Genomic DNA, 27,664 nt, shown 5'->3' on the forward strand with positions numbered 1-27,664 from the left:
TGAGAAGTAGACAGTAACATAATATAAAACAGTTAACGTTAATGGTGATTTATAATACAATTAAATCTTTGTTTTCCATTACACCCCCCCCCCCCCCCATGTATATTGTACTTCACTTTATGACTATATTATATTCTTTACCATATTATGCGTTAAATGCTTTCATTAAGGCATAGTTTATGAAAGTGCAAACCTAAAAGTGACTTTTTTGTGGTATGACCTGAGCTTCTTTAGTTATGTATATGCTGTAATGAAGCAAAAACACTCAAAATGAAAACATTGTTTTCATTTTTATTTTGGTTTTCTCCAGAGGCTCAGTTTTTTTTCACATAGGGACAATCAAGGAACATAAAAACATTTAAAGTATGTAATGTGTAAGAGTATGCAGTAACACTTAAAAGTACGGGCTGAGAACATATACACATATATGAGAGTCCATGAATTAAAACTTTGCACCAACAATCCATTCAAAATCCATTCAACTTTCATCTTTCCATCTGCAAAATCTAAAATACTTTCCCATTTTGTCCATGTCGTTAATCATACTCATCCTCCTGTAGACGTTGGTTGGCGCCCAAGCGAGGTTAAGATTCAGTACCCTTGTTATTCTGAATCTTGTCTTTCTTACAGTACTTTTCTTTTCCTTCATCTTTCACACAACATACTTTTCTAAACACTTCTATAAATACTGCAATTAGACCTGCTGAGGTCACATTGTGAAGTGCCATTATCTCACAGAGTTCCTCGTTCTAGTGCAATAATAACAAAAGCAAACATTAAAAACTATAATAATCATTTTTGTTTGAGTTTTTTGTGGACATTTTCCATTTGTAACTTTTATTCCATTTGGATATTTGCTACTTTATTCTTCCCTGTTCTCTACAGAGAGGAACTGACCATCAGAACGGTAAAGAAATACACAAAAAAGTGATTGATTTATAATCGTAAACGCTGTAATCCACCCATTCCGTGTTTAAGAACATTCTTTCTGCCTTCCTCTGGTTATTTTTGGCCCCGTTTGTCAAGTGCTAATTTCTATTTTGTTTGAGACACTAAAATTGTTCCATATACGTTTTGCTACATGTTACTCAAACTTGGACACACTACCACCTCCCCAAACACCTTTCCTCCTTAAGCATCATCCTCAGCCTCTTCGTCAAACTCGCCCTCCTCCTCGGCGGTGGCGTCCTGGTACTGTTGGTACTCAGACACCAGATCATTCATGTTGCTCTCTGCCTCGGTAAACTCCATCTCGTCCATCCCTTCTCCTGTGTACCAGTGGAGGAAAGCCTTGCGCCTAAACATGGCTGTGAACTGCTCGGAGATACGCTTGAACAGTTCTTGGATAGCAGTGCTGTTGCCGATGAAGGTTACTGCCATTTTGAGACCTCTAGGCGGAATGTCACAGACGGCAGTTTTGACGTTGTTAGGGATCCACTCCACGAAGTAGCTGCTATTCTTGTTCTGGACGTTCAGCATCTGCTCGTCGACTTCCTTCATAGACATGCGGCCACGGAACACGGCGGCGACGGTCAGGTAGCGTCCGTGTCTTGGATCGCAAGCCGCCATCATGTTCTTGGCGTCGAACACTTGCTGTGTGAGCTCAGGCACGGTGAGGGCGCGGTATTGCTGGCTGCCTCGGCTGGTTAGAGGGGCGAAACCGGGCATGAAAAAGTGCAGGCGGGGGAAGGGCACCATGTTAACCGCTAATTTGCGGAGGTCAGCATTTAGCTGGCCGGGGAAGCGCAGGCAGGTGGTGACGCCACTCATGGTGGCCGAGACCAGATGGTTGAGGTCGCCGTATGTGGGAGTGGTGAGCTTGAGGGTGCGGAAGCAGATATCGTATAAGGCTTCATTGTCTATGCAGTAGGTTTCGTCTGTGTTCTCCACCAGCTGATGGACAGACAGTGTAGCATTGTAAGGCTCCACTACGGTGTCAGAGACTTTTGGGGAAGGCACCACGCTGAAGGTGTTCATGATGCGGTCTGGGTACTCTTCACGGATTTTGCTGATCAGCAGGGTACCCATTCCAGACCCGGTACCACCGCCCAGGGAGTGAGTGAGCTGGAAGCCCTGCAGGCAGTCGCAGCTCTCAGACTCCTTACGGACCACATCCAGAACAGAATCTACAAGCTCCGCCCCTTCTGTGTAGTGGCCCTTGGCCCAGTTGTTACCAGCGCCGCTCTGTCCTGTAAGGTCACAAGGAGGAAGCACACACTTCAGACTGTGCAAGATGAGGCATTTATAGCTATAATGTGATACGTTTAACATATTTTGTGTATTTTTTACATATTCCTTTTTTGCAAGTCAGAAGAATCAGAATCAGAAAGAGCTTTATTGCCAAGTATGCTTACGCATACAAGGAATTTGTTTTAGTGACATAAGCTTCCAGTACACAGAGGCAACAACACACAGACAAAAAAAAAAATTTTTTACAAATTGGCAAATAAATAAGTGTATAAACAATTGTGCTATAAATGATAATGGAATAGGATTGAGTGAGATGCAGGAATGTTCTAGGTCACTCACCAAATACAAAGTTGTCAGGTCTGAAGATCTGTCCGAAGGGTCCTGAACGCACAGAGTCCATGGTGCCAGGCTCCAGATCAACTAGAATAGCTCTTGGCACATATTTACCTCCTCCACGAGAGAGAGAGACAGGGACAAGGGAAAGAAGCAGACCAACTCAGTACATGTAAGAAATTAAATATATAAAAGAAGGTATTTTAATACCTGCATGCAGGTTTAAGGCTTTGAAAAAAAAAAGTACAGTAATATGGGTAAGATGTCCTCTGCATGTTTCACTTTTCTCTTGACCTCTAGTCACCAAGTCTCATCTCAACACATTTTTTTAATAGTTATGCTTTAGTGTTGACTTAATAACAGCCATACAGTATTTAGATATGTAGAGCCAAATCTATTGTTTTTTTTTTTATTATTGAACTAAAACATCCTCAGTGGAATGTTGCTGCTGGTGTTCCAAAATATCCACAGAGTTAATATTTAATAATTTAATTAATTATTAAATATAACTATATTCTGTTCTATAACTAAATAGTCAACATGCATACATTTTCATGGAACATTCAATGTCTATTATGTATTATTGACATAATATATTAATGACAACTTTTTCAAAACCATTACTTTAAAAGGATAACATATTTTACAAAAAATAAAGAGATGTCGTGGGGGAGGGGGAAGCAGTGTTTCTGAATAAAGATTACAGTGCAATTTTATTTTTATGATGTTCATATATAAATAATTTATGATAAACATTGCAGCATCCCATTAAATAATACAAACTTTTGATTTCTTGTTGACTTTAATAATAGTTGATGTATCATCATCCTGTATGTGCTAAAAGCATCTCTAGTGTTCCAATTTAGCAGTATATGCTCACTGTTCTTAAAGGGGACATCTTTCCAATCTTTTCTTATATGTGTGTCTCAAAGTACCTGTAGCTTCATTATAGTAGACGCTGATTCTGTCCAGCTGCAGGTCACTATCTCCATGGTAGGTTCCTGTTGGGTCGATCCCATGTTCATCACTGATCACCTCCCAGAACTGCAAACAACACATTGTAATGTAAAGCATCTCCTCCTTGCAATTTAATGTAATTCAGTAATCATTCCAGCAATTCATTTATGCAAAGCTAAATTCATTCTGTCCTGTAAATCAGATTTGTACTACTTACTCAAAATAGTTTGAGAAAAGGTGTATTTCAATTAAATTTAACCGAGGCTTTATGAATGTTTAAATCATTAATTCTATGTTACTGTCCAAGTGACCTTAATCTGAAAGAGAAGTGGAGAGAGAGAGGGGTCAGGATGGACTTAACAAGGCTGCGAGTGAATGGAGGAAGAAAAGCTTGTTCTTCGGATATATTGAAAATAATTGTTTTGAAAGAATGAGGCCAATAAACTGGAAGGCGCTGACTGACAAAGCCCTAATGTGACCCTGTTCTGACACTCTCGCTTATCAAACCTGTTACATTTCTGCTCTGTCATCACATCATATCATCCTAATATACCATGCAGACACATATGAAATCATTAGGCTCCACCTATTTGACCTTTTTAACCACAATTTAAGACAATTATCCCATCATTTTGAATTTGTTTGATTTCACCAATATACAAAGTTTTCCATGAATATGTAATTTACTCATTAAATATTTCATTTATATCTTGGCCATATCCAGGATTGGCAGCAGCTGTTAGAGTCCATTTGTGGATGCCTCCTTGTCCCCACCCTGACCTCAGATGAGTTCAACAGACACTCACAATCTTATCATTTGAAAGGCATGTCAAGGCTTTTTAAAGGATGAAGATGATTTAACCTAATTTCTGATGCCACAGGAGGCATGCAACATCTCACGGGCAATCTTTAAAAAATGTGCACCTTTAATGAGGCCATGGGTGTGAATAAATCCTTATTGCCGGTGTGGTGCCCAATTCTGACCCCCTGTAATAATTTGGCTGGGGGTCAAATTTGGGCACAACACTGGCTCTAATCTCTGTAGATGTGGTAGAAAAGTCGGATTTGATAGATTAACTGGATTTTTTAAATTCACAAACGTTGATAATCATTTTGTTATAACAATTATAGTAAAAAGAAAGCTAATTAATTAAAAACAAACAATTAAACAATGACTCACTCTGAAATAGCTTGATTTAACGTCAGAATTTCACATTATTAGCCTTCTTCAATTATATTACTATTAAATTCTCTACTATCATTCTCCATCGCCCCACCCTTCCCATCATCCTCCGCATGACCATTGAATCACAGCGGTCAATATCTGCACATCGATAAAAAAAAAAAACGAATTTAGTTCAAACTCAGAAAATTTATTTCGAGTGGAAATGATGTTAAAGGTGTGGTAGTAATATTAGTGCCACGTGTCATGGCTCGCGCTCTGGTCCTGCCAGCTGTTTAAAGGGGCTCAGTCTTTAGTGATCACTGAGAAAGCTGCTGTTCACATCTGATCCGCCACACCCGCATTGTCAAGAGAGAGAAAGAGGACAGACCCCCCACTGACCAGCGAATCCATTCACCCGCAGCTCTGATTTACAGACAAAGAGATTTATAGTTGGAGTCTGCGGAATTTGAGCATCATTTATTTAGAGAAACAGCTACAGATCGTGTTAAAGTGGCAATGAATGAGGAGTGGGATCTGCATATTTTGGGCGTGAATAAAGGGGGTTCAGATGAGGGGAAAAAAAAGAAAAGAAAAAAAGCAGTGTAATGGGGGATAAAACAATTCTTGTACATAAACTGGGTCTATAAAACTGCTCAACGTGTTGCCATATTAATAATGCATTACAATAACATTTGGTAAAGGTGCAAAGCAAAATAAAATAGTTAGGCAATTTTCTGCAAAATATGCCTAATATATCTAATATGCTGAGAAACAATTAGAAGAGCTAATATGTCTATTTTAGATTAGGTAAAGACGTTGAACTAAAATTACACTGATTATTGTTGCATTCTGAAACTCTTGTGCTGTTATTTAGTCGTGGCTGTTGAATCTCAATGACTCACTTTTTTCTCTGAAGAACTGTTCTTACCTTGGCACCGATTTGGTTTCCGCACTGCCCGGCCTGGATGTGAACAATCTCCCTCATTGTTAGAATTTGTGTGAGAAGTTCTCAGATAAAACTGAAAAGTAACGGCGCGGCTCACCAACAATTTGGAAAAGCCGGACAAAGGCTTTATATTCCTGGACTGTCTCCAGATCGAGGCTGGAATAGTAGTGGGCGGGGCACTGCTGGATGTTGTGGAACCTGATTGGTGCAAGATACATTTGCATTTTAGTGACGGAGATTAGAGTGCAGACCGGAAGTATGGAGGGAGTGCCAACAAGGATAGTATGTCGAAAAAAAGAGAGAAAAGTCTGCGGATTGTATCCAGTTGTTCTTTTCTTTTTAAGGTTTTTACTCACTTATTTAAAGCAAATGTCCTTCCTGACTAATGCTTTTGCATCCGTATGATTTGTATGATCCGTATGATCTTTACTCTCTAGACAAGATGTGGCCTTGAACTAGTGTTCTTCTTTCTAAATACACATATGTATAGTCAGAGTAATTGTTATGGTGTATACATATGTATGTTGTTCTTTATTGTTTAATTTTAATGAATAAAGTTATCCCACTAATATTCTCTTTATGGATACAATATGGGGACAATGAAAAAATATATTGACTATAGAGAATAAAAGAAGGGAAGTGTCAAAAGCTTGCTGCATTGACGAAGCAGTATGGAGCTGATAAAAGAGACATTGAAAAAGAGTATCAGAGAGACTGCAGACTAATGTATGAGAACAACCTAAGTGATCATTAAAGGAATAAAGAAATAAACAAGAAAAGTGTTAAACAGTGCTCCTTATTAGCCCACTCTGGACTTCTCACATTTGCTAAATAATAATACTTTTTATCGTTTCATGTCCTAAATAAATATGTAGGACTGATGAGCGATTCATATTCGATCTACCCATTTGTTCGCAAAGCTACTTGTATTCTGCCACATAAGAAAAAAAAGTCAATGATGAGATACTAAGTCTTAAAAGTATGACCAAACAGAGAGAAGCAGAGAGAAGCCGAACTCGCTTGCATTCTGATACAAGTATGCATCCATTCAGCTAATTTTATCTATCCGTATATTTTGTGAAACGATGATTTCTTGTGTAAAACGCAGAGGCACTACCTCTCATGTAAATCTACATTTGTTCTACATCTAGCTGAATAAAGTAGCTTCAAATGCAGTTCTCTAACTTGTTCGATATCATAGTATAACGTAATTATAATTATTAACGAAAGGCGACCGTGTTTTTTAACATCTATTACTACTAGCTAGATGGAATATCATAAACAATTAAAATACTTTTTAATTGCAATGAAATTAAAAGTACAAATTATGACATAGGGCCTGTTATTATTACAAATTATTAAATAGCTTATATTCATAGTTATGACTTGCTTATGATGACACAAACAAAGTGGCGTCTTAGATCATAATTATGACATTTATATTACCCTATAATAGCCCAATTATGACTTTTTATGTCATAGCCAACTTATGGTTTACAAAAGCATGGGCGTAGGCTATAATATTGTTCTCATTTCTACGAGCAAACAAATGAAGGTGTCTCATTCCTCAGTTCACTGCAGAGAGCATTCTACCCATTACTCTCTATGACCGTCGTAAGACTTTGTGAACTACCCTACCTAGGCTGTATTTTGCGCAGTGCGAACGCGCAGAGATGTAGTGACTGTAGGGAGCTCACTGAGTGTTACGAGTGGGGCGTGGCCAAGTTTGCGTGCTTACGACGAGCTTTTGCCATCGACACAAGTGAGACAATCTGAGTCACATTTACCTCGATTTTAACAAAACATCAACAGTCGGTAAGAGCAAATGGATTTATCTAAATATCACGACGTTTCTGAACTTGTGGTTTTCGTCAACAAAGTAAACTAAAGTCGCGTGAAATGCTACATAGCCGCTGCTAGGTAACGATAGTAGCCAAGCATTTCCTGTTCTGATGCAAATTGTGTCGATTATATGAAAATAGGTTTATATGAAGTTTTTTATTTATTTATTATTCTCTATAATTTATATTGTGTAATGTAAGTTTCGCATTTGTGATATAAACTTAACTGTTCCATAGCAGTATGCAGATCTCTTCTACTGTAAAGTGCTTTTTAGATTAGGTTTATGATTGGTTAACAGATCCTTGATTTGAAAGTGAAAAGAGCTGTACGTGTTTTACAGCAAAGCAATGGGAAAAGCAAACTCACATGAGAGACAAACTAGAAGTCATTAACATATTGCACTGAACTCTTGAGATTATCTAGTGCTGAATGTTTTTGCTCAAATGTCATATCTAAATATTCCCAGCCTGTGTTGATCTAGTGACTGATGCCTTTTAAGTACTGCTGCTTTCTTTCTTCAGATCTAATTCGGGATGTTTTACACCTGTGGTCCCAATGAGGCGATGGTGGTCTCAGGTATGCTGCATCTGTTGGCCTTTATTGCACAGTTATGTCAGTTATGTATATAAATAAACATTGAAGTAAAAATATTCCTTCAAGTTTACAATCACGACAATGTATCTACATATGATAAAAATAATGTATAATTAAAGCAGCTGTTGACTAGCAACTGAACCCCATCAGACTTTGACTACAAACTGTGGAGTTCTGTAATGATCATAGAGATCAATGATATTGTGCAAACGACATTCTTTCTTAAACAATGTCCAAATCCAGAACTGGTTTCAGCTGTTCATGTGACTTTCATTCACAGGTCAATACAGACACAAAGTTCACTGTAATGGTTGTGATTTGTGAGTGTGTGTGTGTGAGTGTGTAGATAAATGTCAGTGGTTTCACATTAAGATTTCATTAATGCTCAGGGGGAAACCCCAGCATGGTCACATTTACTACAACAAGGTTAATGCAGTCAAACTGCACAATGCAGAGGGGCAAAAAAAAAATTAGTAAGCAGCTCTATTATGTCTCTGTCACCCTCGTTCTCTCTGTAAACAGTTGACATGCCGCTGGAGACATGCGATTGCAGGAAGTGTGCTAATGAGTTTCTTTGCTTCTGTTGGAAATCCTGCATGGGATTGACATTGCTTTTTAGAGAGAAGAAGCAGTAACATGATTTGTGAAATGTGTGTGTGTGGATTTCCAGCAATGTAATGTTAAGATGACATACGTTTCTCTGTCAAACTAGAAGTGTGTCCTGATAATAAAAGTGAATCATTTGGGCAGTGGTCGCCAGTTTTGTTAATAGGAATTGTCATAATTTTTTTTTAATATGTTGTAAAAGTAGTAAAAATAAAACGTCTCTTATTGCATTGATAAAAAATACAGTAAATTATATTGCTAAATATTTGTACACATTTAAATAACTGTTTTCTACATTTAGATGCTGAATAAAAAGTAATTTATTCTTGTGATGGCAAAGTTTTATTTTCAGTCGTCACGTCAGTCTTCGGTCACATGATCCTTCAGAAATCATTCTAATATGCTGAAGTGCTGCTTTTTTTCATGATTATTTGATGAATAGGAATTTAAAAAGGAAAGCATTGACATAATATTTGATTTAATGTATTAATAACTTAAAACAAATCGTGAAGTTATAACTTAATTTTTTAATAATAAATTAAATAAATATAAAATAAAAAAATATAGTTTAATGGCTAGTAATGCATTTATTTTAAGTATATCGATATTAAATGACTGATTCTATAATGGATATACCTGCCACCCAAGTATGTTTTCGATGAATACTGACGCTTTATACCAGCAAACAAAATCTCTCTGTTGTGTCTCTTTCAGGGTGTGGCCGCTCTCCTCCTCTAATGATTGCTGGTGGAAGAGTGTTTGTTATTCCCTGCATTCAGAAAATCCAGCGGTATGTAAAGAATTACAATAGAAGACAGATTATTAGAACGTGTTAGTGCAAGAACACACCTGCATAAGAAGCATTCTGTTTGAGCAGGTGCTGCAGTGCCAGTCACTAACTTGATTCCAGAAAAGACTGAGAGTCCCGGGCCTCATTATTGGAGGGAATAAGAACAAGAGGTGGCCCTGGGTGCAATAGAGACTCCACTCATGTTTACATTAGTCTCCTCGTATACATGGCGAGGATTAACGAATCACTCAGTCTGCAAAGAATATATTTGCCTTCGCTTCACATAGTCTTGATCTTTTGATTACTGTACATCAGCAGTCTCACATCTGTGAGGTTGAGCTCAGCCGTCAGTGTGCAGAACTGTATATGGGTGTTGCTTGATTTTGGGGGTGGGGCTATCTATTTGCCCAAATAATGGGAGACAACACTGGGTATAGAAAAGAATCACCTCCCTTTAAAATAATCACATTTAGTTGCTTTGCAGCCTGAAATGAAGACAGACACAATTTTTGTTTTATCTAGCAGTATTTACACAGTGCAATTTATAACATCCAGGAATTACCCATGTCAGAAAAAAATCAAAAACAGCTGTTTGGTTATGGAAGCTTGATATTAAGGGGGATTATGATAATTTTTTCTGGCAAAGCTGAGTTTATATCTCATAATTCAGAATTGCAAGATGTAAACAAAACTGATGTTAACTCAATTCTGAGATGGAAAGTCTGAATTATGAGATATAAACTCACAATTGTGAGAAAAAGTTAGACATTTTTAGGAAAAGTAGCTAAAATCTTTTCTATTTTTTATTTTGTGGCCGAAAAAAAAAACAGAATTGCAAGATGTTAACCAAGAATTCAGCAAAAAGTTATAATTGCCAGAAAAAAAAAGAGATAAAAGTCAAGATCTTTATTTAAAAATTTAGTTTTATTCTGTGGTGGAAACAGGCTTCCATATTTGGGAAATCCGTTCGTTTGGATGGTGTGCATATCTGCCTTTGTTTGTTTTTGAAAAGGACTTTTTCCCTCTCGTTTTTCTTCGCTCCCAGGATCTCTCTCAGTACTCTGACTCTGAATGTGAAGAGTGACAAGGTCTACACCAGACATGGAGTACCAATCTCAGTAACAGGCATTGCTCAGGTTAGAGAGACACACATTACACACTGCTCTGTTGGACAGTCTGTAAGCGCTGCTGTTCACGTGTTCTTCAGGTGAAGATCCAGGGTCAGAATAAAGAAATGCTGGCCACAGCCTGTCAGATGTTCTTGGGGATGTCGGAGGGGGAGATTGCTCATATTGCCCTGGAGACCCTCGAGGGACACCAGAGAGCCATTATCGCCCACCTGACTGTGGAGGTACTGCCATGTGCTAAAAGAGATTGAAGATACAAGCTTTCATAAGAAGATTACAAAGAGAACTGGAGGATTTTAGTGCTGAGATCAACAAGCAACTGTACTTCTGTTGTTAGCTGGCTATTTGTTATTAATTATACAATCTCTCTTTCTTTTTTTTTTTTTTCTGTAGGAGATCTATCAGGACCGTAAAAAGTTCTCCGAGCAGGTCTTCAAGGTGGCTTCCTCTGACCTGGTCAACATGGGGATCGGTGTTGTCAGCTACACGCTCAAAGATGTGCACGATGATCAGGTGACTATAGTCAGGAACCACACACCCTAACGTTCACTGCCATTCAACTGCTTGTGTGACATAAATATATTCACATGTAGGAAATATGTTTTAAAATATAGTTTATTTTTGTGATGGCAAAGCTGAATGTTCAGCAGCCATTTCTCCAGTCGCCAGTGTCACATGATACTTCTGAAATCATTCTAATATGCTGATTTGGTGATCAAAAAATGTCTTTTAACAGTTGTGCTGCTTAACCTGTTAACTTTCACCCATTTTAAAATCAGACATTGCATTACCATGAAAATGGTACATCGAATTCATGTTACTAAATGTTTTCAGTCATGAATTATAAAAATATACATATATTTCACTCAACTGAAACTCACTTCAACTTTCTCCCAGAATTATCTAATCTCGCTGGGTAAAGCTCGTACCGCTCAGGTGCAAAGAGATGCTCGTATCGGCGAAGCTCAGTTCAAGAGGGATGCCGTCATCAGGGTGAAAATATTTATTTTTTCTGTTATCATTATTGAATGTGTGACGTTGGTGTGCGATTAAACTGTTAATGTGTGTGTTTGTGTATGTAGGAGGCTCACGCCATGCAGGAGAAGATCTCTGCTCAGTATAAGAATGAGATTGAGATGGCTAAATCCCAGAGAGACTTTGAGCTGAAGAAAGCCGCCTATGACGTGGAGGTCAACACCAAGAAGGCGGAGTCTGAAATGGCCTATCAGCTTCAGGTAGCGAATGATCTCCACCTTGGTTTTCAGCTGGTAACATGTAACGTTTCGTGTAAAAATCCTGTAAAACTAGACGATTGAGTCCCATCTACTGAGATTTTTGCTGGCCGTCATCTGCATCAGGTGGCCAAGACAAAGCAGCGCATTGAAGAGGAGAAGATGCAGGTTCAAGTCGTGGAGCGTACCCAGCAGATCACCCTACAGGAGCAGGAGATCACCCGCAGGGAGAAGGAACTGGAGGCCAAAGTCCAGAAACCAGCTGATGCCGAGAGATTCCGCATCGAGAAGATCGCTGAGGCACAAAAGTGAGAACCGAGGAACTAATGCAGCGCTGCACAAACAATGGGCTGCAAATGTTTTGGCTAATTTCACACAAATCTGTGCTGCTTCAGTGGAAGCAAATCTGAAGAATAGAACTCATAGCTTTGTATGATAATCTCATAAAAACGTAAGTTCTCTCACTTTAACAGGCTTCAGTTGATCATGGAGGCAGAAGCTGAGGCAGAGGCCATCAGGGTGAGTTCCTGAATCTCTCCACACACTTGTTTCTTGCCTTTGAAAATGAGCGTTTCTGTTCTCATAAGACACATACCCTGCTCAACATTCATCTTTTTCTGTCTCTCTTTCAGATGAGGGGAGAGGCAGAGGCCTTTGCACTGGAGGCAAAGGGTCGGGCTGAAGCCGAGCAGATGGCCAAAAAGGCAGAAGCTTTTAACCAGTACAAAGAGGGAGCCATGGTGGACATGCTGCTGGAGAAACTCCCACTGGTTAGTGCATCCGAAATTCTGAACGTCCATGAATTAGTTCAATGACAAGAACACTCAGCAATGACCTCCACTCCTCTAGATGGCGGAAGAGATCAGCAAGCCACTCTGTGCAGCCCAGAAGGTCACCATGGTGTCCAGCGGTGGGTCAGAAGTGGGCGCAGCTAAGCTGACAGGAGAAATTCTGGAAATCATGACTCGGCTGCCGAGCGCAGTGGAGAAACTGACTGGAGTCAACATCTCACAGGTGACCACACTCACGGCAGCTAGAATGCCCCTTAAGTTTACATTAGAATACTTCAGAAATACAGCACAAACTGCTTTAAAACACACCTGCTTTCTACTCCAGCCACACTAACATTTTGTTACCTTCTGTTTTGGACAGGTTGGATCAACCCGCATGGGCTAATGGAGTGCATGAGGAAGGAATCGGGTCTGATCCGCTGTGATCGTGTCCGTATGCATGCCTGTGTTTATACTGAACCTGGAACATTGAGGTCATTTTTGTGTTTGTAATCCACTAATTTTAACATTCAGTTTTTTTATTCTATTCTAATTGATATTTAATCATATGGTAATTTTATAAGTTAGGTGAACTACATCATCTGCTCTAGAGCCACTGTTATATTCAGGGAAGCAGGGCTGGTCTTTCTCCTTTTTTATTTTTGGAATAGTTTTTAGTATTTCTTGTCTGTCAGAGCCACACGCATGTTGATTCTGGTACAGTTTCTTCCAAAACCAAAGTGCATTCAAGTCAAATGCATGTAAATCCACCTGAAGTGCATTACTGAAGCCATAGTCCTCGTGCGTGATGCCTCACATCTGCAGACACAGAAGTGTGACGCTTTATTCTTGCACTTTTATAGATAAGGTTTATCATGCAATGCTCTGTGAAAGCTTTTTTCTTTGAACAGTGGCACAGTTTGCAGACATATTGAAAATTATTCGGAATATAATACATTTTTTGTTACCTTGTGCTCAGGAAAGTGATTTATACAGCAAGTTGAAAAGTAAGATGGTGTGGGAAGTGGGTGAAGAAAAGAAACCCTTTGATTTTTTTTTAAGCTGATGAACAAACATGATAAAAGAAGAAGAGGAAACTGGTCAGGGATTTAATGCAGGCAAAGAAACTCCAGTGAAGGCTGGTGATGGTTTAATTTCTCATATCACAGTATAAAAAAAAAAAATGAATTTAGTCTTTTTGTTTTGCAATGCTGCTGTGTACTTAACACTAAAATGGACTTGACATCACTAAAGGTTAACCTATGCATTTGTAGTTTATGCCTTCAAAGTGCCTCAGAGCTATTTTTACCTCCTCTCTGAATCAAGCTGCTCTGATTGCATTTCAGCAACATAAGCTGTGGTGTGTCATGTGATACTTCCTGGCCTTAATTTCAGTTAGAATGTTTTATTTTTAGTGTAAAGCCTCATTATTGTTTTTATATATGACACACCCAATTTTGCCTTACTGTACGTTCAATGAATATATACTGTATATGTTCACCTTAAACTGACGATCGCTATATCCAGGCTAGGATTTATTCATATTAAGTATGTACTGTTTATTATAAACAATAAACTATTAGTATGCATTCTACTTTAACATGTCAATTTATGGCTTTGTCTGGATGTGTTTCCACAAATCTATAATGTTTAGCATATAATGAATGCTAATGTGAAACGACACTACTCACAATGAGCAGATTGTGTTCGAGCATTGGTGAAAATGAGGATATCACTTTATTTGAAAAGGTTACTTTATTAAAACACCTACAAAAAATAGACAACACCGGCAATGACACTGACTAACACGAGCAGGGAGTCTAAAACAGAGACAGACAGACCCGATTAATAACAGAGAGCAATATTAATGAAGAAAATTATGTCCCATGAAGTATTTACATTTTTCATCGTTTATGAAACATGAATAGCTGAGGACAGAACATGCCCATAACTATATTTATAAAAATACAATAAAGGTTCAGGGACTCGGTGTACCAAAAAAAAGATTGGCATGGTAATATAACCATTTGGGAATCACATTCTTGTGTGTATGTTACAGTATATATGTTGCTCTCCACCCCTACCTTCACACACAGTCTTACTCTTAAATGAGGAAGAGGTGGCGTCATCACACCAGGTTCAAGTTAAATCTGCAGTGTGCAATTACGTACTGTAGCTTTAAGAGAGTTTCCTGCAAGTGTCCTATAGGTTTACACAGTAAATTCAGGACAAACGCTTTGTTTATTTTTCTATTCACCCTGTTCATTTCTCATTACATAGGCAATAACTTTGTCACACTTATTGGTATAAATGTACATGCTTGTGGCCATTCTGCTTGTTTTTTTCCCCCTCTCTTTTTCTCTATAAAATTCTTCAAGGCCCCCGCATTTTGATTTCTGGCAAGTCCAGGCTCATATTTAAGTCAGGTGGTTTCTGATTGGCTGTCATTGATTTTATTCTTAATCAGAATTTGAATCATTAAAGCTTTATGTTGTCATCCTTGGTCTGAATGGGCTTTAAAGAAGTTTATTTTTTTCTAGTTGATGTATGATAAAAACATTGACAGCCAATCAGAATCCATCCAGCTTTATAGAGCTTCAGTAATTAAGGTGGATAATTGTAAATTGTAATTATTGTCCTTGGTGCGAACAGACCTTAAGGGACCATTTATGTGCAGACATACAGGGGCGGAGTCACAAATATCCATTTTCTGTTTTGGCTGAATATGATAATATCATGTAATAAGCCTGTGTTTCATATATCAGCATTGATGTACATAATTATAGAACATTTTTAATATACACCAAGAGCTCTTTAAATGTCTTATTGATGGTTATCAACACTTTAAATGGCTCTCCGAGAGATCAACAAATGAATTTGAATCATTGAGATGAACTCGTCTCACACAGTGTTGAATTTTTAATGATCTGTGAGCGTTTCTTAATGATGAATTACCCTCCACCGCAGAAAAGACAGCCTTAGATTCTCTACATGACCACGAATGCTAGCAAGGTTAGGCAGAATTCACTGTTAAACATGTTATTCACTATTTTCACTTAATATGCAAGTAGGAAAAAATACATCTGTGTTTCTGCTAATGTTTCAATAGATTATTGATTATGTGTGTCAAGTGTTTCCTGTAGAGAACGATGACTAAATTGTTGGTTTGTAGAGCCGTGTGCTTTTGTGCTGCCTGTCATCTAGCTATGAAGCCCTCCACCAGTTCATATGATTATGTTTCGTGACCTATTCAGACAGTTTGGATACAGGTTAGAGGACCGGGATTCAAGGTTGAGTTACCAAGCAACATTTTATCCTAAAATCAATCTTATATAATTCATGTTAGCCCATCGTCAGCGCTTAGTCATCATTACTGGACCTCACCGAACACAAAAGACTCAAACTTTTACAGAGACGTTTCATTCTCAGGTTCACAGAGAAAATATGATGATTTTGGAAAGAAAGGATGACTCGGCTAATTCTGTGGTGCATTCTGGGAGATCTGTGCTCTGTGAAACTAAATACTGATGCCATAAGTATTGATATTGCGGGAACAGAGAGTCTAAATATGATTTCAGGATAAAATATTGCTTGAGGAGTTCAGGATCTCAGGATAGGGAGTGAGAAGTGGGTCATTTAGGGGCACCGAACCTGCGGCTTTTATTCGCCCCAACCCACCTTAAAAAAAAAAATACACTAATTTACATAAGAGTGCTTAGCTTTGTCTGCTTAAAAACACACCACCAGACTGTGGTCCACACATACTTTCTTACATTCTTCCACTTTTCATCTCTCTGTCACTTTCTAAACCATGTTCATGGCGTCTTCGGTGAGGAAGGAGTGAATGTACGCAAAGGAAGGCCGTAGTTTACAGTCTCTGCTCCAGCAGCTAAGCATCAGCTCATACAAACCCTGTGGGCACACAGCCGGGCGAGACAGGTACACCTGATCAAGAGAGAGAGAGAGAGAAAGAGAGAGAGTGAGTGATTGAAACTATGCTAATGTTTTTCTTATGAGGGTTAATAAGTGTTAGCAAGCACGCGCACCTGTCTGCCCTGGTCTCTGAAAAACTCCCCTGCGTTGTCAATGACTTGTTCATCGGTCATGTGACTGTACGGCTGCTCCTGACACACACTCAGCATCTCCCACAGAGTCACGCCAAATGCCCACACGTCACTCGCCGTAGTGAACTTCCCCTACACACACACAAATTGACTCGACATTCAGGGAACCGGTATAATGCACATTACGAGCTAATACATTTGTATATGGATATGACTCGTTGCTGATGTCATTTCATTATATACAGTTGGGTCAGTTGTTACTAAAAATGAAACATGATAAAATGAGAAACAGTACAAAAAAAATTATTTACTATTTACTAAACTATTTTTTTGTACTTTTTTTTATTCAGCTGAAATACATATTTAGTCATAAGTATAAATATGCTAAATATAAACAAAGTAATTAAATATATCTTAATTGTGGTAATGAAAATTTGTAAAAAACGGAAATGTTATTTATTCGAAATTTAAGAACATGGCAAAATGTTATAATGTCATATTTTTTATTTTAATACAATAAATATTAAATCAGATAATAAATATTAAATAAACAAATATAAATGAATGGATTAAATATATCTTCATTATGGTAATGCAGAAAAGATTACACACGTTCTCTAGTGGTCCCAGAAATTTTAACCCCATTATATATAATGTATTTTTATTTCTTAATAAATAAAATAGATACACAAAATGTTATGATATTATATTTCCTTAAGTAATACATAATAATAAATGTTAATTAGTAAATATGGATTAATCACTAGTGGTCACAGATTTTGGGACTCTATAAACTTTATAAAGAGTGTATTTTTATTTGTGTACAAAATTGTATGTATAAGTTTTCTTTATTAAAAGATATAAAATGTCAAGTATGATAATAAATATAATTTAATAAATATAAATTAATTAAATATATCATCATTATAGTAACACCGAGACAAACTTTTCCATAAAAAACAATTTAGTTTGTCTCTAATATTCCTGTATGTTTTCATTTATTTCTAATAGAAAAAAGTAATAGTTTGTGTTCTCACCATGAGGATGCACTCCCATGCCATCCAGCGAATCGGCAGCACAGCTCGTCCCTGTATCCTGTAGTAATCGCCAGCATAGAGGTTCCTGCTCATGCCAAAATCAGCTATCTTTATCTGACGCTCCCCGCCGCGCTCCTCCCCCTCGCCCCTCTCTCCACCCACCAGGCAGTTCCTCGTGGCCAGGTCTCGGTGCACAAAGTTCAGAGACGACAAGAACTTCATTCCTGATGCAATCTGACTCGCCATGGAGATCAAAGCAGGGTAGCTGAGACAGAAAGAGACATTTAACCTCCCACACTGTAAGAAATGCTTTTTCTGCTTGATATAATCGCTGTAGTGTTCTGTGTGTCTGTGCACCTGATGGTTGGTGTGTTATGTGAAGGGCCGGTCTTGTCCAGCAGCACTCTCTGGGACAAATACTGATTGAGGTCTCCACTCTCCATGTACTCTGTGACCATACACAGTGGGTCGCTGCTCACACACACACCCAGCAGGCAGATTATGTTCGGATCCTTCAGGCGCGATAAGATCTTCACCTCCTTCAGAAAATCATTCCTGTTGGGAAAAAAAAAGAGCACGAAAAGAATAAGAGGGTAACAAGAGAAGGGGAAAGGACAAAATATTAAGATATAAAGTGTATGAAGAATTTGAGTTTACTAAAGTTTTACTAAATACATAACAACAGTTACGGTTTTAGAGCTCAAGAACTATTCCAACTAAATCTGGAAATATGGCAAAAAACTATAATTATATAATAACCCATAATAATTATAATACAGTTACCTGGCATTTTTAGATGCATCTGGCCTTAAAATCTTCACCGCCACCAGCAGAGGGCGCCCTTTCCTCACATTAAATGGGAACTCAAGGTTTTCAAGGTCTTGGGGGTTTTCAATCTCACACAGATGAACCTAACAAGGAAACATAAAGTATATAGCCTGCTATAAAGGCAACATTATATTATACATTATATTACTATATTATTTAATTAGTCTGCCTTTGGGCCACACAATAAGGTTTTTGAAGAAAGAATTTCATGAAGCTAAGAGGGGTGTGGGAATTTGTAATGTTTATGCAATCCAAAGTTGTACCTCTCCAAATTGTCCTTCTCCCAGCTTTTCTTTGAATACAAGTCGTTCCCGTGGCAACTCGGGCAGGGGCGGACAATCAGTGGGCGTGGCTGAGAGGGCGGGAACTGCATATGTATTGTTTCCACTAACGCCTTGCAGGCTAATGATGTCAGCTTCCGCATAATGAGGAACACTTCCCCCGCCTCCCGATGCTTCTCCATAATGAGCCAGGCCAGGGGGCGGAGCTCCAGGATAAGGAGGCGGTCCCTCCTGAATGGGTAGGCCTTTATCAACCATATCAACAGCACATGCTAAGATAAAAAAAGGTAAAAAAGAAATACTTATAATAGAAAGCCATATTATCCAATAATAATAATAAGAAATTATTAACTGCACACATGCACTTAAACACTCACATACACTGGAGATGACATATTATGTACATGCTTACTGGATATGATTGGCTGTCAGAAGACAGCTAGAAAACACTAACATGCTCCAATCGGCTCATACGTTACCTCATCCTGGACAAAACAATATTCTACCATTTGTGACAGCAAAAATGTTTACATTGCTATTCAAGATATCTATATCAAATAAAGAATATTCCTTTAAACTTCATATTTAAATAACCTGGTTCCCACAAGTTTATTAAGCAGCACAATTGTTTCAGTGTTGTCAATATACACTGAACAAAATTATAAATGCAACACTTTTGTTTTTGTCCCCAATTTTCATGAGCTGAACTCAAAGAGTTAAGACTTTTTCTGTGTACACAAAAGGCCTATTTCTCTCAAATATTGTTCACAAATCTGTCTAAATCTGTGTTAGTGAGCACTTCTCCTTTGCCAAATTAATCTATCCAACTCACAGGTGTGGCATATCAAGATGCTGATTAGACAGCATGATTATTGCACAGGTGTGCCTTAGGCTGGCCACAATAAAAGGTCACTGCAATGTGCAGTTTTACTGTATTGGGAGGGGGGGGGGGTCCAGGGGGAGGTTCAGTATCTGGTGTGACCACCATTTGCCTCACGCAGTGCAACACATCTCCTTCACATGGCTGTGTGAAGTTTCTGGATATTGGCAGAAACTGGAACACGCTGTCATATACGCCGATCCAGAGCATCCCAAACATGCTCAATGGGTGACATGTCCCGTGAGTGTGCTAGCCCTGCAAGGACTGGGATGTTTTCAGCTTCCAGCAATTGTGTACAGATCCTTGCAACATGGGGCCGTGCATTATCATGCTGCAACATGAGGTGATGGTCAAAACAATGGGCATCAGGATCTTGTCACTGTATCACTGTGCATTCAAAATGCCATCAATAAAATGCAACTGTGTTCATTGTCCAGAACATACGCTGTCTGCCATCTGCCCTGAAAAGTGAAAACCAGGATTCATCCGTGAAGAGAACACCTCTCCAAAGTGCCAGATGCCATCAAATGTGAGCATTTGCCAACTCAAGTCGGAAACAACGACAAACTGCAGTCAGGTCGAGACTCCGATGAGGACAACGAGCATTTAGATGAGCTTCCCTGAGACGGTTTCTGAAAGTTCTTTGGTTATGCAAACAATTGGTTTGCAGCAGCTGTCCGTGTGGCTGGTCTCAGATGATCTTGGAGGTGAAGATGCTGGATGTGGAGGTCTTGGGCTGGTGTGGTTATACGTGGTCTGCGGTTGTGAGGCCGGTTGAAAGTACTGTCAAATTCTCTGAAACGCCTTTGGAGACGGCTTATGGTAGAGATATGAAAATTCAATTCATGGGAAACAGCTCTGGTGGACATTCCTGCAGTCAGCATGACAATTGCATGCTCCCTCAAAACCTGGGACATCTGTGGCATTGTGCTGTGTGATAAAACTGCACATTTTAGAGTGACCTTTTATTGTGGCCAGCCTAAGGCACACCTGTGCAATAATCATGCTGTCTAATCAGCATCTTGATAAGCCACAGCTGTGAGTTGGATGGATTATCTCGGCAAAGGAGAATTGCTCACTAACACAGATTTAGACAGATTTGTGAACAATATTTGAGAGAAAAAAAGGCTTAGATTTTTTAGTTCAGCTCATATATATATATATATATATATATATATATATATATATTTACTGTATTTGGATAACAAAGTAGCCCTCAGCGATTTTTGATTGCTAAAGCAAATTTTACAGCTAGAATATCTAAAATAGACTAACTTAATATTTTCATAGTTGTTAATAATAAACAATTATTTGATACAATTTTACTTTTATTAAAAATGAGACAAGAATTTGTTTTTCATGTTTTATTTGCATACCAACTTAAGCATGAACTCCACTAACTCCAAGGTAAACAAGTACATTAAATTTCAATAAACGTTATAATTTACAAAAATGTTTGTTGTTGCGCTGGCAATGAAAGTAACAACAGATAAAAAAACTAAACAAAACAAAAAAACTTGAGGCCAAAGCATTAAATCGCTTAACAATTAATGTTTATTTCACTCTGTTAGGTCATCTTAGTTCTAAACGTACTAATTCATGATGGATTTTATATTGTAATTGACGTTTAGGTCTGGGACAAGGGTAAACCACTAAAAGCTTCCAAGACTTCCAAGTCCCAAAAACACACTTAAAGAAACACCCTTTTATGTTTAATATCCTCTGTGCTGTTCTGGGGGCTTACATCACTAACTGTTACCGTTAGGAGTTCAGGGCACTTCAAAATGTTCCCTGGGGAGGACACCACCCCTTGCCCATTTTTGGGGCAGAATGAACCCCTCTCTCTTACCCTGGGACAGGTTTTGGGGCTTTTCTCGCTGGCTGTGGCAGTTTGTCAGCCTGTTGGGGCCATGTGTCAGGTCAGACAGGAGGAGATGATATGCTGGGTTGTTTAACAGCAGTGCTAGGAGGACACAGACACAGACACACACACACAAATCCCACGGACACACGAAGGGTATGACAGTGTGAGCAGACACCACATGACAAAAACGACACGAAGCGGCACAACCACAACCAAACCACATTAAAACACAACCATATCACAACACGAGACGACACAACAACAAAACACAAACAACAGGGCCGTTAATGGGTGACGGAGCAAACCAGTTCCATGTGAGATTCACAAACACAGCAGGCAGTGTTGTCATTGAGAATGACGCAGGCTGTTAATCGTCTTGGTCAGTCTGTTGTGGGGCATTCCTTTTATGTTAATTATTATATGAAAACATTAAGTATCTGTCACGAAAGCAACTATAGCAGGAAAAAACGGAACATTTGAGTACAAGTGAAGTGTGAGTGAAATAAATCTGCCTCCCTCCTCTCTCTTTTTCAGATAGTACAGTGGCTCTTTGTGTCTGGGTTGTGGATTGTCCTAAAGTACTTTTTCTGATGTCGTTTTGGCAGTGCAGTTGATTCCCCCTGGTGACCTGGGTTCCTGTGCATTTACTGAGTGAGGTATATGAATGCTGAGTGTGTGTGTGTGTGTGTTTGTCACCTGTGCTGTCACGTTGCTCTCGGGGCCGCAGTACAGTGCTGGGCTCCTGGTATTCTCCGTCGCGGTCCCGGTCATCGGGGAAGGTGTGTATGCGCTGGTAGCGGCTGGAGTATGTGTGTGTGTTAGTGTTATTGATCACCACGCTGTCCGATGGAACCGAAAGATGAACCCGCAGCTCGTCACTAGAGAGGCTGCCTTGTGCCTGGATACACAGAGACAAATAGAATATTAAAGAGCCATGAAATCCAATTCGTCAATGTCTGATAGATATCTGTACACAAGTACATTCCTAAAATGCTATAACAGATAAATGCACAACAAATTCCATTTTCTATTATGAAAAAATAAATCAAACAGATGAATATTCTGCTTTTATACAGCGGCCTATTCATATTTTAGATACACTATTGCCAGTTCCTTTATTTTTGCTCCACCAATGAAAAGTTACAAACAAAATCAAAGCAGAATCATGTCTCAGAATGACTCAGGATGAACCTGAATGCTTTATGTTTACTGAATAATTAATTGACTCACTTGTTTTGATGAAAATCACCTAAAAGAATAATTAAATTACTTATTATTAAAGACATTTACCATTTCTTTCCCAACAAGCATTAGTGCTTATGAACGAATCAGTTGAGTTAAGGACTTGCTTATAAAGCCTGAACACAGTCAAGTGGAGTTACACAAACATCGCAAAAGTCCCAGTGCTTTTGAACTGTACATAGTGATGAAAAGCACCTTGCCAAGTAGCTTCTTCCAGTATTGCCTCCAAAGTATGACAGCTATGACAGCCAATAGGAGCAGGATAATCCCAACAAGGCAGCCAATCAGGATGGGCGTGTTGCTGCTGTCATCTTTGGCTACAGGTAACCCGGCCCTCAGAGTGACGGCAGGGAACTCTGTTAATACAAAACACATCAGGTTCAAGATTACATGCATGTTAGTGTAATGCTAGCTGAATTTACAAATAATTACAAACACCATCAATTAGGCATTTAAAGACCTTCAGAGTGTTCAGAGAGTAAAACCTCTTGTAACCTTTCAGTAAACTTTTAATCTCAGTGCTGGGTAAGGCAGTAATAAGTAAATGTCTTCATGGTCATTGACACACTTTCTGTGATTTGACTTGCTTTCTTATACACTGTGTGTGTGTGTGTGTGTGTGTTCTTATGTCAGTAAATTTAGAAGGCAGCTGTTGTTTTGGGGGACTGTGATAAGCTTTGACGGGGGTAAATGAGCTGTGAGAGTGGTTATAGTCCTAAAGCTAAGAGAGCTAAAGTTAATTCAAAAAGGGACAAGAGCAAGGACAGCTGGAGCGATTTCACAAAGATTCTTTATGAGTTTGGCGATATATAAAAACACTAACTCAAAACAATAGTGCATTGTTAAAATCAAGAAAAAAAAAAAAAAGCCACCCGAGTCATGCAAAAAAAATTCTCTACTGTCTTCAAGATGGACACGGACACGCATACGCATGCACAACAACCAACCACATTCTCAAAGTATTTTATGTGAGGGCAGGGTTCTCTGTACTGGTAAACACGCCATACAAATCTAAGAGTCTACAGGAGACAGTACTCTTTTCTTCCCCTTGTCCTTCTCTCTTTCTCTCTCTTTCACCTGTTGATATGCTACTGGGCAACAGTGAAGTAATGGTCATGAGGTGGTCTGGAAAAATGAGGGTGTACAAGTCAGAGAGAGATGGGGTGGGTGACATGAGAGTGCTGAAAGATGAGGGAGGGCAGACTGTGAGCTAGGCCTTTTCAGTTTTTAAAGATGCATTTTCTCAATTATTCTCCCAATAAACCTCATAAAAAGGGTTGGAAATGAAGAACTGGTTTCAAAACAGCAAAACAAACAAACAAAAAAATTGAATTAACAATTAAAATATTTATTTATTTAATTTTAGTAGTATCCTTGGTCCAGCGTGCTGTTGTAATAAATAAAATGTACACAAACATGACGGTTTGGTACACACCTCGTTATTTGACATCACAGTTTGATTCATTTTTGGTACAGCAGTTGGAAAAACTAAACAATTTTTTTTAATCTTTTGTTTCTTTACATAAACATTTTAGGAATAAAAATCTACCTCGGCTTATGCTTTAGTGAGGTTACAGTTAACAACAGAGCCCAAACTTAAATTTAATTACTATTTTTGAATATAGCAAGCAACACTCAACTTAAAAAAATATATGCAAACATGATAATTGCACATAATGTAGTTTTTAAATTAACTTTTAAATTAAAAAAATTCAGTTTGTTGTTTAAAAATATTCATTTACACAGTGCCTCTCATAACTCGTTCCATAATACATTTTTAACATTAAATATTTAAGACATCACTAACAGGTAAAGTAAAATATAATGAGTATATAGTCTCTTACTGCTTAAATTATTAACATTTTGTTGATACTGCAAGGTGTATATAAACTTTAGACTGCAAGTCTATTACTTTCACTCAACTGAACCATTTATAATGGCTGGATATGTTTTATAAAAATTGACATTCTTTCTTTCCTCAAGGAATATTTTTGGACTTTCCTGCCTCTTTGGATAATATTTCTGTTCACACAGACTGTGGAGAGATGTGTGCAGCTTCATGACATGTGAAGTTTACTTCGGATGGAGAGCCTCTGGGACTTTGACAGACAGCACGTCCCAGCAAGTTCATTTGGAGTTCTTTTCTATTTATTAATTAATTTATTTATTTATTCAAACCTGCATTCATTAATGCTGGATTAAGCTGTTTAATGTTGGTGCTAGTAAAGGTTTGAGAACTAATGGCCTGGTTTCACAGACAGGGCTTAGACTAAGCCAGGACCATAGTTCAATAAGGACATTTAAATCATTTTCCTTGACATGCCTTTGAAAAAACATTATTGTGTGCATCTTGAGACAAAACAAAGGCACTGGTATTTTTAAAGATCAGTCAGTGCACATTTCTATAATTTTAAACAGCTCAGAATTACATTTTAGTCTTGGGCTGCTCTTAATGTTTGTTGTACATGGATAGATAATTTTCTTTCTTTTTTTTTTGTATTAAATGTGTGTTGTTTGTGTGTTAGTAATCCTATATGTTACGGTGACCAAATGACTTCACAAGTATAGTAATACCAATAAATGGACATTTTTAGGTTCCCAATGAGGAAACAGGTTTACACATCTTACAGAATTATGTTTTCCATGATGTTGAAATTAGCATTGTCCTCCAGACTCTTTCTAATAAGTGAGTTGAAGTGTTGTAACTGTATAGTGTTGGGTTTTTCTTGTGCATCAGTAAAAAGCAATAAATGTACAGGGTTTACCATTTTGTGTTTTTGCTTTGATTGTAACTAGGTTATTAAGAGATTATTATTATTATTATTTAATATACTAAATGTCAACTTCATTGCCAGAGATATATGACACTGAAGTATATTTTAGTTCACATTAATTGCGTATTCAGAAGTACATATTTACCATATTTCAATTCACATATAAAATATTAAAGTCCCACTTAAGTGGTTCAAACATATCACTCAAAAGTTACAACTAATTGCAATTAATGTAATTTTAAATTGTAATATATTTGAAATTAATTACAAATGATATGCATTTATGTGGTCAAAAATATTACATTTAATTCACACTATTAGTTCACATTAATTGCATGTCAATACATTAATAGTACACTTTAAGCATATTTTAAAGACACTAGAAGCAATTAGGAACATATAATAGTACATATAAAGATGTACTAAAAAGTGCAACTTAAGTCCCACTCAAAAGTTCAACTTATTGCATTTAAATTAACTTTAAAATGTGACACATTTGAAATTAATTACAAATACAATCTACTTAAGCGGCGAAAATAACATATTTAATTTGAGTTTATGTGTGTTCTTTTAAAGTATATTATTTCCGCAACAAGTGCACTTTATAAAAGTATACTTAAGTGCACTTCTTTTTCACAAGGGTAGTAGTAATGAGGAAGGGATGATTGTGCTGCCATTTGAAGGCGTTTATACAGCGATCTGTCGCGCCACATCTAGAGCACCAAAACGGCATTTATTGTTAGAATTTCTTAAAAAAAAAAGACATAATTTGAAAGATGAGACTTTGTTTATTATCAAAAGTAACAATATATAAAACTGTAAGTTTCCAATGAAGTTCCGCTCGAGCAGTGGTTAAAACAATGTTTTTGTTGGAAAATTTGCATCCGACTCACCGGAGGGGCTGCTGGTTCCGTTTGTGGGGCTGGGGGTGTGAGGAGAAGAAGCATTGACAGGACGACTGCTGGAGGAAGGCAAAGGAGGAAGGAAGTATCCATCCTCAAAAGGCACTGGAGACAAGACAGAGAAAAGATAACAGAAAAAGAAAGATTTAGATAAGCAGGCTTTATTTTGGATAAAGCATGAATATTGATCATTTCTTCTCTCTATCTTATCTACAAACCCATCAAAGTGAATGCAGCACAAAGATTCACTTTTTCTTCAAATTTGTCAGGTTTAAGTACCCATCCAAAGTCACACTACTATGATTTAGTAACTGTTTTTGTGGTCCAGGGTCACATATGTCTGATACATAATAAATTGCTACTATATACTTGTAAGTGGCTGCAAACTCTGTAATGGTAATGAACAGTGCACCTTGCTGGGAGAGGTCAGGTGTGTGTGTGTGTGTGTGTGTTCATACTCGAATAGAAGCTTATCTCGCTGATGAGGAGCCAGCGGTCACTGAAAGAAAAACGGCAGCGCAGAATTTGCGCTGGTCGTCCTCCGAGTGGCAGTGAGATGGTGCGGGACGACGGGTCGTGTAGGTCAGACAGCGGCACTTGAAGACTGAGCGCAGGCTCTGCCCACGGGCTCAGCAGACTGGCCTTAAACTCACACACCACTTCGTTGAACACCCGCACGTGCTGAGTGTGTCTGTGATTACTGTGCACCTGAAACACAGACATTTAAAAACCACAATCTGCAATCAGTGCTGGGAACAAAAATAAGGAGCAGTGGAAACAGCCATCAGGGAGAACTAAACTGAAGTTATTACTCCACAAATGAAAAAAAGGAAAGATACAGGGAGCAAATAAAAGGTGGAAGACTAGAACATATATAATGTGACAGGTTAGACATTAATGGCGCTGTTAGGTCAATGTGTAACTGCGCACATGTGTGCAAACACTCGCTGATACCGAAAACAAAAGCTGCTGCAACAGCGGTGGAATTTAATGCGTAGCCAAAGCTATCTTACTGACACCTCATAAGTCTCTCTCTCTCACACACACACACACACACACACACACACACAAATATACACCTAGGTGAGAAATGATTTTGTAAACAAAGTAAAGACTAAGTTTTAGAAGAAAATACTATTTCAGTCTTTCTACTAAATCTCACATTTAATTTAAAGTGTTACTTGCTACTATTATTTATGAAATTTATTAGCAATTTCTGAGTGAGAACAGTTTTAAAGTA

General features: G+C 38.2%; 3 protein-coding genes across 7 annotated transcripts in view; 1 reads left to right on the forward strand and 2 right to left on the reverse strand.

Annotated features, from left to right (window-relative positions):
* Nucleotides 1-271: 271 nt before the first annotated feature.
* Nucleotides 272-5,733, reverse strand: LOC113060002 (tubulin beta chain). 2 transcript variants are annotated; one of them, XM_026228753.1, is made up of 4 exons: nt 5,574-5,733; nt 3,459-3,567; nt 2,530-2,637; nt 272-2,189 (listed from the first exon to the last, which is right to left on the reverse strand). In XM_026228753.1, the coding sequence occupies exons 1-4, from the start codon at nt 5,628-5,630 to the stop codon at nt 1,132-1,134; spliced, it is 1,332 nt and encodes a 443-aa protein (XP_026084538.1). In that variant the 5' UTR covers nt 5,631-5,733; the 3' UTR covers nt 272-1,131. The 2 variants fall into 2 exon arrangements, with proteins under 2 accessions (XP_026084538.1, XP_026084537.1); XM_026228752.1 differs by having other exon boundaries at nt 2,530-2,640; nt 5,574-5,731.
* Nucleotides 5,734-7,273: 1,540 nt separating this feature from the next.
* On the forward strand, nt 7,274-14,160 carry LOC113060005 (flotillin-1-like). 2 transcript variants are annotated; one of them, XM_026228757.1, is made up of 13 exons: nt 7,274-7,406; nt 7,955-8,009; nt 9,348-9,423; nt 10,469-10,559; nt 10,631-10,774; nt 10,944-11,063; nt 11,448-11,543; nt 11,633-11,785; nt 11,909-12,090; nt 12,256-12,301; nt 12,415-12,552; nt 12,632-12,796; nt 12,935-14,160. In XM_026228757.1, the coding sequence occupies exons 2-13, from the start codon at nt 7,967-7,969 to the stop codon at nt 12,956-12,958; spliced, it is 1,278 nt and encodes a 425-aa protein (XP_026084542.1). In that variant the 5' UTR covers nt 7,274-7,406; nt 7,955-7,966; the 3' UTR covers nt 12,959-14,160. The 2 variants fall into 2 exon arrangements, with proteins under 2 accessions (XP_026084542.1, XP_026084543.1); XM_026228758.1 differs by lacking the exon at nt 7,274-7,406 and adding an exon at nt 7,492-7,511.
* Nucleotides 14,161-14,265: 105 nt separating this feature from the next.
* LOC113060003 (epithelial discoidin domain-containing receptor 1-like) overlaps nt 14,266-27,664 on the reverse strand; it is a 33,022-nt gene continuing 19,623 nt past the window's right edge. Inside the window, exons 8-18 of one of the 3 annotated variants that reach the window (XM_026228755.1) lie at nt 26,883-27,132; nt 26,416-26,529; nt 22,944-23,104; nt 22,203-22,404; nt 21,492-21,584; nt 18,745-19,034; nt 18,437-18,564; nt 18,011-18,208; nt 17,654-17,918; nt 16,599-16,748; nt 14,266-16,497 (exon numbers count right to left, since the gene is read on the reverse strand). In XM_026228755.1, coding sequence (XP_026084540.1) covers nt 16,357-16,497; nt 16,599-16,748; nt 17,654-17,918; nt 18,011-18,208; nt 18,437-18,564; nt 18,745-19,034; nt 21,492-21,584; nt 22,203-22,404; nt 22,944-23,104; nt 26,416-26,529; nt 26,883-27,132 — 1,992 coding nt within the window. In that variant the 3' untranslated portion in view covers nt 14,266-16,356. Of the gene's footprint in view, nt 16,498-16,598; nt 16,749-17,653; nt 17,919-18,010; nt 18,209-18,436; nt 18,565-18,744; nt 19,035-21,491; nt 21,606-22,202; nt 22,405-22,943; nt 23,105-26,415; nt 26,530-26,882; nt 27,133-27,664 lie in introns of all 3 variants that reach the window. The other 2 variants (XM_026228754.1, XM_026228756.1) reach the window with 2 other exon arrangements.

The sequence above is a fragment of the Carassius auratus genome, chromosome 41, assembly GCF_003368295.1.
Source record: "Carassius auratus strain Wakin chromosome 41, ASM336829v1, whole genome shotgun sequence".
Lineage (NCBI taxonomy): Eukaryota > Metazoa > Chordata > Actinopteri > Cypriniformes > Cyprinidae > Carassius > Carassius auratus.

Bases quoted from the DNA above. Each gene is read 5' to 3' on its own strand.
- LOC113060005 (XM_026228757.1), top strand. From the start codon at position 7,967: ATGTTTTACACCTGTGGTCCCAATGAGGCGATGGTGGTCTCAG. The intron at 11,544-11,632 runs GTGAAAATATTT...TTGTGTATGTAG, and splicing joins AGAGGGATGCCGTCATCAGG to GAGGCTCACGCCATGCAGGA. The intron at 12,553-12,631 runs GTTAGTGCATCC...CCACTCCTCTAG, and splicing joins TGCTGGAGAAACTCCCACTG to ATGGCGGAAGAGATCAGCAA.
- LOC113060002 (XM_026228752.1), bottom strand. From the start codon at position 5,630: ATGAGGGAGATTGTTCACATCCAGGCCGGGCAGTGCGGAAACCAAATC. The intron at 3,568-5,573 runs GTAAGAACAGTT...TGTTGTTTGCAG, and splicing joins GAAACCAAATCGGTGCCAAG to TTCTGGGAGGTGATCAGTGA. The intron at 2,641-3,458 runs GTACTTTGAGAC...TCTCTCGTGGAG, and splicing joins CTACTATAATGAAGCTACAG to GAGGTAAATATGTGCCAAGA.